Raw genomic sequence first — 11,307 nt, 5'->3', positions numbered from 1 at the left:
ACCCCGGCTTATCATGTAGCGGTAGCTTTCGGAAAGGTGGAAAACATATATTTAATACTTGCGCCGGGTATTTAATGTTCGGCTCCGCCCGAACTTAGACTTTCTTACTTGTTTTTAATTGTGTTTCTAGCAGTAAACGGAAACTCCCAATTTGAATAGCAATATCTCCAAACAAGAGTTTTCCCAGCTATAAGCTATATACCAGATGAAAGCTAAGGTTTTGGGCTAGACCTGTGGAAACTTAGAATAAAATCGACTGACCAGTTTTTGAGAAAATGCCCGAAATCTCTATTTTCAGCAGCCCGATTTTTAGTTTTCATGCGATACAGTTATGGCGTATTTATATTTTATAAACACAAAAGATAGCGTTATATAGCTTGTTTGAAGACCATTCTACTGATATCCACATCAATGACATTGACTGAGTAGTGCGGCCTCAGTGGTAGTTTAAAAAATTGCCTTTTTTCGATTTTCAGGCAGCAGCCACGCCCACACAGGTATACGAATCAAAACATCCTGGAACAAAACCTTCTTAGTTTTTTGTGTACTTTAATTTCAGAAAGTTTGAAAAAATTAAATGATGGTACGTACAGACGCCACATACATACCAAAGCATCTCGTAGTGGAGACACGAACCAAAACACATTTACCTCTATATCTTTCCAACTAGTGGCCGGAGCTTAATATATAAGGTATCGTTTGAAAGGTATGGAAATATGTTGGGTGTGCCCACATGCCCCCTTAAACCGGCAAAAGCAAAAAAACGTTTTTTGTTTCGCAACACTTTAGCCTAATTTTTAAGAATCCGGTAAATCATTTACGAAGCTTGAATATATTTTCTGGACACACTCTGCAAGACCTTTCCAACGATATATCAAACATGTCGATTGGACGTCTGGATAAAAACTTCCAAATCTCGTGTATATATAAGCGAGTCATTTCAGCATGCTACTGTGGCTGCTTTCGTCACTCGCGCGCACTGCCGTGTGCTGTGATGTTACTGATATTGCTGAACGAAGTATAGCGTTGAAACAAAATTATAATCGAACTTTAACGAAAGACGAAGAACAAAAGCAAATTCTTTTGCAAGCAATACAATGACAAACAAAAAAATTAATAAATATCTAATCAAAACTTGCTAATATGTGGCGGTCTTAAATTTAAACAACGCAGTGATCTATTAACTTGTTTGACTTGTGTTTACAGAAACTTCGAATTGTTAATTTGTTCGTTAGTTAAATATGTGTTAAAATAAATATAAACAAAATTTTTGTGGTGGGCTGAAACAGATTTTAAAATGAAATAAATTCTTTTTATACTTCTATACTAAAGGAAGGTTTGTTCTATGGTAACTAATTAACATTTTTTATTGAACTATTTTTCAATATGTGGCTTTCCTCGTTTAGGCATTAAAGTTTTAAAGCTATTTAAGTCCTCTTTCATTTGATACCAAACTTGTTTAATTTGGATAAGCGATTTGTTTATTATCCGGAAAGGATTTTTATTTCGGAATAATATTCGCAACAACCCTGCTCTGTAAAAATGTTAAAATCTTTGCAAATGTACAAATCGTGTGATCCCTGCTTTACTGTCGTCTTATCTTTGCGAAATCTTGTATAATATCAAACATACATCTACATTTGTGAAAGTATGTATGTATGTATGTATGTGCCAGGTTGCAGTCTAAAAGACAGAATCGAACAAAATTTTGACAGAGTATTGCCATGACACCTGGCCCTATAACAGGGTGAAAAAATTGGGATCCGACAAGGGGCGTGGCACCTCCCATAGGCGTGAAATTTTTAATCAGCCATAACTTCCAGACCATAAGTCACACGAACTTGAAATTTGGTATGTAGACATATCAATAGTAGCTGCTTGTAGAAGGGTATATATAAACGAGTTTGCAAAAGGGGGCGTGGCACATCCCATAAGCGTGAAATTTTTAATCAGCCATAACTTCCAGACCATAAGTCACACGAACTTGAAATTTGGTATGTAGACATATCAATAGTAGCTGCTTGTAGAAGGGTATATATAAACGAGTTTGCAAAAGGGGGCGTGGCACATCCCATAAGCGTGAAATTTTTAATCAGCCATAACTTCCAGACCATAAGTCACACGAACTTGAAATTTGGTATGTAGACATATCAATAGTAGCTGCTTGTAGAAGGGTATATATAAACGAGTTTGCAAAAGGGGGCGTGGCACATCCCATAAGCGTGAAATTTTTAATCTGCTATATCTTCGGAACCATAAGTCCCACGAACTTGAAATTTGATATGCAGACATGTCAATGGTAGATGCTTATAAGAGGCTATATATAAAGAAGTTATTAAAAGGGGGCATGGTACATCCCATAGGCGTGGAATTTTTTATCAGCTATATCTTCGGAACCATAAGTCCCACGAACTTGAAATTTGATATGCAGACATGTCAATGGTAGATGCTTATAAGAGGCTATATATAAAGAAGTTATTAAAAGGGGGCATGGTACATCCCATAGGCGTGGAATTTTTTATCAGCTATAACTTCGTAACCACAAGTCCCACGAACTTGAAATTTGGTATGCAGACATCTCAATGATAGGTGCTTTTACGAGGGCATATACATATAAACGAGTTTGTTAAAGGGGGGCATGGCACATCCCATAGGCGTTGAATTTTTAATCAGCTGTAACTCCGGAACAATAAGTCACACCAACTTGTAATTCGGTAAGCAAACATATCAATGGTAGGTGCTTATATGAGTGTATATATAAATGAGTTTGTGAAAGGGGGCGTGGCACACGAACTTGAAATTTGGTACGCAGACATATCAATGGTAGGTGCTTATACGAGGGTATATTCATACCGGTTTTAAAACAGATACAGATATAGTAAGAGCTTATTCTCGAGTGATACTTCAGATTTTGCGCGCTTTAAGGGATTTGCCCAAAATCAACAACAACAATGTAAGTGGAGTTGATGGAACTTCATGTCATATTATGTCATATATTGACTTTTCAATTTGTGCAATCTATACATATAATAGAACTGTAACAGGCCGCTGTCTGTACATTATGGATTTAAAAAAAAAAATTAATATGGGGGGCCTTTATTAGAGCAACAGAAGCTAAATCAACAATTTTTAGAATTTTTGTCTGTATGTTTGTAAACGCATCACTCGAAAACTAATGCATGGAATTGAATGCAGTTTTCACAGATGCATTACTAGAGGTCTAACTTATAATATGGGAAAATAATAATTAGAGAGTTGCCACCTGTTTGAAAATTGCAAGTTATAAGATTATAGATTACATTTCCAGGATTACCTACCAACGCCCTTATTCATAAAAAGTAAAGTATATCAAAGATTTTTTCGTTAATCTCACTTCATAAAAAATAAAGTGTGTTTCTTATATGGAAAATTTTTTCATAAACTTTTAAGGCCCCTTGAAGCACGCCGGGTATTTGCTAGTGAATAATGAAATTGTACATTATAGATTTTAAAGAAAAATTAATATGGGGGCTCTTTATTAGAGAAACAGAAGCCAAAGCAACAATTTTTATAATTTTTTCTGTCTGTCTATTTGTATGTATGTTTGTACGCCCCTTACTCAAAAACTAATACATGGAATTGAATTAAGTTTTCACCGATGTATTTCTTGAGGTATAACTTAAAATATAGAAAGAAAAAATTAGAGAGTTACCACCTCTTTTAAATTCGCAGTTTAAGTAAATTGACAAGATAGAGTAAATATTGCAATTTAAAAATTTTAATTTAATTTATGAGAAATTGAAATTAGCAAATAAATATTTATGGGAGGGTTGCCACCGGTTTGAAAAATTCAATTCAATTAAATAGATAAAATAAATGAAATATTACAATACGGGTAACAAACAGAACAACAATTCTTTCAAGGCGCAGTGAAGCAAGCCGGGTATTTGGTAGTGTAGAATAAAAATTTCGGTATCAAATGAAAGAGAATGTTATGTAGAATTGAAGAGGACAGATTTTTTTTCATGAACTAGGACCCTACTTCATGAACATATTGATGTTTTCGTGTTTTGAAATTCTTTGTTTTTTGTAGTACGATGTTATAAAGCTATTTTACATTTTTACAACACAAAAGTTTAAATCAGTTCCGCTTTAAAATTAACACAGTTTGTATGTTAAACATCGGCCAATACAGTGACATATTAACAAGTCCTGGCAGTTAATTTGTATTTAAATTAATTTAAATGGGTTTTTTTTATAAAAATATAGTTCATTTTATAGCAAAAATAACTTAATCATAATCAAATTGAACTGGCTACAAAGCTGCATACTTAAAAAGTTTGTATGAAAAAGTTCAAAATTAAAAAAAAAAAACTTGCGAATTCTTTTTTTGTATTTTTGCGAAAGCTGAAATTTGCATTTACATACATGCTCTTGTGGTCAGCTCTTTAAGTTAAGTGATATTTTCACTAGTTTTGTCTATTTTTCTTTTTTTTATGTTTATAATTTTTGTATAAAAATCTAGCACATTACATAACCAGCAACACATAAATCCATATTTAAAACTTCAATTTACAAAAAACTCTATGTTATTAAATTTTCTAAACGATCGTATTTCAATTCTATTTCTTTACATTTCCTTTAACGCAATTCGTCTCCAAATGAAATCAACCTACAGCCACTGGACCGTGATCAACCGCACGGGAGGCCGCAATGGCGATTCACCGTCTTTGCTCAGGATGAGGGTGGAGAGGGATTGGTAGGCTATGCCGATATCCAAGTTAATCTGAAGGATATCAATGACAATGCGCCACAATTCCCACAAGGCATTTATTTTGGCAACACAACAGAAAATGGCACGGCTGGCTCGTCGGTGATGACAATGACCGCCGTTGATTACGATGATCCCAACGAGGGCGCCAACGCCAAACTCATTTACTCCATAGAAAAGAATGTGATCGAAGAAGAGACAGGTGCGGCGATATTCGAAATCGAACCGGAAACGGGTCTTGTAAAGACTGCTGTATGTTGCTTGGACCGCGAACGTACACCCGACTACTCCATACAGGTGGTTGCAATGGATGGTGGCGGGCTGAAAGGTAAGTGAAAGAGACCAAATCTTCCAAGTGTACCAACATTTTTCGACTGTAGAGCTTTTGTTGTGGAATAAACTTTCACAATGGTAAACAAAAAATACAACGTTGACAATATTTCGAAATTCGAGTGATTTTCTAAAATATTGTTTTTAACTTTTTAGTAATACAAATCCTCCGTATTTTTTAACGAGTTAAAAATTATGACGTTTTCCTTAATTTTTTATCTTATTGCGACATAAAAAATGACTTACTTTTGTATGTATTTCGTATGGAAAACGTGTGTCATGCTGTGCAAGCGCGCTGGGCTCGCTCTCAGTCCAGACTTTGGCCGTTCGTACACCATGATTCAATAATTTACAGGTTGTAGCAATCGTACAAAAACAATATTTACCGATGATATGAACTCGTTGTGTCAACAACAGCTTCTTTATGTGCTCATATTCGTATGTATATGTATACCATGCATACTAGGACTTCAGGGTATTCTGAATGGTCTCAGAATTTTTGTATGAATTTTTTAAGAAATCTTACAGAAAGGGCCCCGCAGAACTTGTATGGGAAATGGCTTTCGGCTAATTTCCTTGAAATTTTGCGGGATGGTAGCCCTTAACACGTAGGGACAATACCTACATACATATATAAATATAAACAGCTCTATATATGAGTGTATACAAATATATAACCTTACATCTCTGATAAAAACATCACTCCCGTATTTACGCTATACAGCGTATGAGTAAAAAAGTTCGACTTTGACAGGCTGTCACTCGTAAACTAAGAGCCTTGGAGCACTCGTAAACTAAGAGCCTTGGAGCTTTCGGCCTATGGAGAGTTTTGTTCTACATACGTGTTAAGGACTATCATCCTGCAAAATTTCAAGGAAATTAGACGAAAGCGGGCAAATTCTGCGGGGTCCTTTCTTTTCTAGTTGTTGTCAACAGCTTCATAAGTTTATCTTTAAAGATTTGTAAAAAAATCGTAAAAAAACTTCCGATACTCTTAAATATTTCGGGAGCATTTGTTTGCAGGGTCTATACTTATGTACGTGTATGTGTATTAGAGGTTTACGCCGATAGATATTGCGGCGGTGGCGTCGTCAATCTTAGAAATAATCGGCGGCGGCAGCGACGCCGGCGTCTCAAATAGCGCCGGCGCATTTGGCCATTAGCCACATACCAAAGAACATAGGTGTTTAACTCAGGGCAGGACCTGGATGAATGTATTTGCATAAAAACTTATTAAAGCAAAAATGTTTTGGGTAGGCGTCGAGGCCAATGATAACCATCAGTTACCACCTCTGCATGGTTGTAAGTCATGCAGAGTCCGTACGGCTTGTAGCGCTGTGGCTTTGCCGCTTAAACTCTAGAAGAATTTTTGGGGGGTGTGCGTCAAGCGGAAGTGTTGAGCACCGGAAGGGATAAAACGATAACATCGAAGTATCGATACCTGTACTTGGAAGTAGCATCGAATGAAAGTATCGATACCTACTAAGTATCGGGCTGAAAGTATCGATACCTACTTATATCGATATTTGTACATAAATATATAAGAATTGTTTAAAAAAAACGCTATCACATATCTATGAGTTTTTGTCAAAATAACTTATGTGACGATCATTTTTGATTTTAGAAGAATGGTACTTAATCTTTTTAAGAAAAACTTTAAGTTTCAAAACATGTTTTATTAGGATGGCCCCCAAAAAAAAACAAGAAAAAGGTGCCAAGTTCGATAAGTTGTTTTGTAAAATCCCCACAGAATTTTGTTAACAGAATTCTTCTTTTTTATGTACGTATTTTATTTGTTATACATAATTATTTATTTTGTACAAAGAGAATAACTATAATTTATTTCATCCAAATTAACTAATTAATGAAAGTTATCTGTATTATAACACTGGTCAACAGCATTTTTGCAGAGTAACAATGGTATATTTCTGAAAGAAGTGATAATCTTGCTAATTTTTGGAGGACAATGTTATAATGTAGTGCAGGCATTCATATGGCTAGCTTAGAGTGAAAAGTTGCTAAGTTGCTGCCTATAGCCAAATATGAGTTTTCACAAAAAGTGGACTTAGATTAGATGATAATGGGTCTTTCTCTGTAGGACTTTATTTTCTTTGGCAACTAAATTCCTAAAATTTTTAACTATTCACAATAATAATAATAATTATTATTATTATTTATTTATTACAGCTCTCTTGAGCCTAATTCATTACAATATATGTAGTCTTAACCTAGTTATTTAATATTACATTGCTTAAGCCTAATAAAATCATTTGGAAGGGCATTCATACATGGCAATTACAAGTTGAAATTACGGAAAAATAGTAAACGGAAAACAGATATAAAGTAATACATTACATTATATTGGGATAGATTTACAAAATTCAAACAACTTTCTTTTAAACTCATTGATGTTTTTACATTGCTTGACAGTATTTGGTAATTCATTATAACTTTTAAGACCCTTGTAATAAAGATTACATTTATCAGATTCGCTTTTTAACATGGGTAAATTGAAGTCATTTTTCTTACGTGTATCTTTATTGTGTACATTGCTGCCATACTTTAAGTTAATCTTTAGGTATTCTGGTAAATTATCTTCAATAATGTTTTTAACAAATTTCATCGTATAATAAAAGTGCTGTTGTTTCACACTTAGCCAACCAAGGGCTGATAACATGTCTCTAATGGGCGTGTCATATCGTTTTCGAAGAATGAATCTCATTGCTTGGTTCTGTTGTTTCTGCAATTTATAAATTTGGCTATCATTCATTATGAAGAAAATTGTCGGACAATAATTGAAGAGAGGTTTTATTATTGATCCACATACCATTATTTTATATTTCCTTTTCAGTAATTTGCAAGTACGCCGCATAAAGTACATTTTTTTTGCTATTTTGCTTACGGTATAGTCAATATGATCATTGAACTGTAGCTTCTCATCAATTTTTATACCCAAGTACGTAAAGCTCCGCACCCTTTCTATTTTTTGTTGGTTTATGTTTAAACTACGAAGTTCATGCATATCAATATTTCTTCTGGATATGACCATGTATTTGGTTTTACTTACATTTATTTTAAGTTTGTTTAAACATAGCCAATTATATATTTTATTTAAGTCATCTGGTAGTTTTGAAACAATATCAGTAATATGGTCACCACTTAACATGATTAATGTGTCATCAGCGAAAAGATTAATATCACAATATTTAATACCATTGGCAATATCATTTATGTATATATTAAATAATATAGGTGCTAGCACTGAGCCTTGAGGTAGACCAACCACTATACTTCTTTTGTCAGATACCGACGATCCAATCTGTGTTCTCTGGTAACGANTATAGGTGCTAGCACTGAGCCTTGAGGTAGACCAACCACTATACTTCTTTTGTCAGATACTGACGATCCAATCTGTGTTCTCTGGTAACGATTTGTAATAAGACTTTGAAACCATTTTAGCTCAACGCCCTCTATCCGTATATTACTCAATTTATTTAGAAGTAACTCTTGATCGATGGTCTCAAATGCGCGCTTTAAGTCTAAGAAGACGGCAACTATGTATTTATTTCTGCTCAATTCTTCTTTCCAGCGAGCTAATACTAAGTTTAGTGCAGTTTCACACGAGTGCCTTTTCCTAAAACCAGACTGTTGTGGCATTAATATTTTATTAGTTTCTAAATATTCTATTAGTTGTTTTTTAACTACCGTTTCAAGAATTTTTTCATCACTAGGCAACGAATTAATTGGTCTCATCTCGTCGGCTCTGATTGTGTTCTTGACTTTCTCAATTGGCACAACAATAGATGTTTTCCAGTGATCAGGAACAACACCATATTTTAGGCTTTCATTAATTAACTGCGTGTAAAAGTACCCTGTATATGTTATAGAGTCTTTTATGACTCCCTCAGATAATAGTTTTTTTCCTCCAATTTTATTTTTAAAACCACTGACAATTTCAAGCACTTCATCGGTTTCGATTTCTATAAATTTAAAGTTATGTGTGCAATTTGGAGTCGTAAAGGATTCTTTTTTACCAGGTTCTATATTTGAGGTAATTTCAATAATGCCGTCAATAAAGTAGTTATTTAGTGATTGTGCAATCTCATTTTCCGTTGTGTACAAGTTGTTGTGAATTAACACTTTATTAATGGCGTTTATTTCCTTTGACATACTTATGCAATTTTTTAGATGCTTCCACATTGATTTGCTATCTCCAATATTAACTGTTATTTTATGCTCCAAGTATTTAACCTTTTTAACCTTTACCATCCTCTTGTATCTACGTTTGATTGTATTATAGTCACTCCAGGCCCCTGTTTCTAATGCTATACTGTAAAGATTATACTTTTGTTTATTAAGGTTTGCTAATTCAGCATCATACCACTTGTTCATGAGCTTAAGCCTTATTTCTTTAGTGTATGTTAGAATGCCCATTGAATGCGAAAAGACATTAGTTAAAAATTTCGATTTATCATCGATGCTTAATTTCGAAAAATCCCTGTAATTGTATTGCCTCAGTTGGTGAAGAAGATTATCACTTGTGTAATTTTCCCAAGATATAATAAATTTGTTTGCTCTCATTTTATATATTTTCTCCAACTCGATCTTGACATAAATTGTCTCATGATCGGAGATCCGATGCATATCCATTCTTTGACACGAAATGTTTTTGCTATTGGTAAATAATAAATCAATCATGGTTTCGACCTCTCCCGATTTCCTAGTATAAAAATTAATTTTCTGAACCATTGAGAAGGACTGAAAAAACTTTAACAATCTTTTACTGTACGTTGTAGCTTTGTGTAGATTTATATTGAAGTCTCCAATAAATACAGTATTATCATCTAGGCAAGTATTGTTTAAAATTTCACTGAGGTAGCTGATAAAGTCAGCATCGCTAGAATTTGGCGAGTGATATATTACCCCTATTTGGTATTTCGGGGTAACATTTCCAATTTTTAAAAGAAGACACCAAATATTTTTATCCCACGAGTAATTAACGAGAGTTTCATATTTAATTGAGTGATGGACGTAAATTAAAACACCGCCTGTGTGTCTACTATTCGAGTTCGCATCTAATTAGGGTGTAGGTTTCTACCTGTATTTCGTGGTTTGTAATGTCTTCGGTCAAACAGGTTTCTGAACATAGCACCAAATGGGGCTTACAAATTTCTATTAGTTTCTCAAGTTCACACTTATTAGCTGTAATACTGTTTATGTTTAAATAAATGATATTCAATACATGAATACTTCGTTGCTAAACTTTAGTTTTGCTTTTGGCTTGAACGTATTCTTGGTATGCAGGGCAATCCAAACTGAATGCTGAGTGATTTACATTAACATCTATTACTTTTTTCTGAACAAGTTCACAACAATTTACACACCTTATTATATCAGAGCCGCAATCCTTAACATCGTGATTTCAGCACATCTACTACATGCCTTTTTATTTGTACAATCACTTGACTTGTGCTTATATACCCAAACATTTAAAGAATCTCATAATATTTAGATGCTCAAATACCATGCAAGTGTCCCATTCGATATTTACTTTTTTACGTTTCAAGACACTTTCATAGGTTAAAGCATCTCTTTCAACTAGAATGTTGAAGCTTTCTTCTCTTCGCGTTCTATTTTCGTATACTTTCAGTACTTTCAACTCCTTTCCCAAGAACTCATCATTTTGCTTAGTTAGACATTCTATTATGCGATCATTATTTATTTTTTCGGTTAACCCAACTATTTTCAGTATCTTTTTTATTTCCTTTATTTTTTTTTTTATTTACTATCTCTTATTTTTTGATGCACTTTTTCGCAAGTATCTTTATTTTTACATTCTAATACTATTCCCCCTCTATTAATTTCTTTCACAGTCTTAACAAGACCGTCGGTGCGTTCGATTACCTTTTTCAGCGCCTCTTTTGTTTCCTTAACGTTTTTGTTTTTGTTTAAGGGCTTTATAACAATTTTATTTTCATTTGTTTTGACAGCTTGGGCATATGATATTGGGGCATTTTCTTTACTAATTACTGGCTGAATGTTTTTTACAAAGTCATTACATTTTTGCAGTTCACTAGAAATTTCCTTAATGATTTCATTTTTCATAGAATTAATTCTCACTCCAATGTTATATTCCAGAAATGTATTAAAGTCTGAAACAATACTCGTTTTTATTTGCGTACATTTGTTGTTAATCAGTTGCTCCAAAACTTGTTTTACATCAGCCG

General features: G+C 33.8%; 1 protein-coding gene across 1 annotated transcript in view; it reads left to right on the top strand.

The window, feature by feature from the left end:
* LOC108358255 (putative neural-cadherin 2) overlaps positions 1–11,307 on the top strand; it is a 358,474-nt gene that overhangs the window by 134,605 nt on the left and 212,562 nt on the right. The window contains exon 6 of the mRNA XM_017609477.1: positions 4,658–5,078. Within this exon, the coding sequence (XP_017464966.1) occupies positions 4,658–5,078 (421 nt within the window). The remainder of the gene's footprint in view (positions 1–4,657; positions 5,079–11,307) is intronic.

The sequence above is a fragment of the Rhagoletis zephyria genome, unplaced genomic scaffold (genome assembly GCF_001687245.7).
Source record: "Rhagoletis zephyria isolate East Lansing unplaced genomic scaffold, Rhagoletis_zephyria_1.1 Rzeph_scaffold_00227, whole genome shotgun sequence".
In the NCBI taxonomy this organism is placed as follows: domain Eukaryota; kingdom Metazoa; phylum Arthropoda; class Insecta; order Diptera; family Tephritidae; genus Rhagoletis; species Rhagoletis zephyria.
Note: the sequence above shows the minus strand (reverse complement) of the source record. Positions and strands in the feature narration are given on the sequence as shown.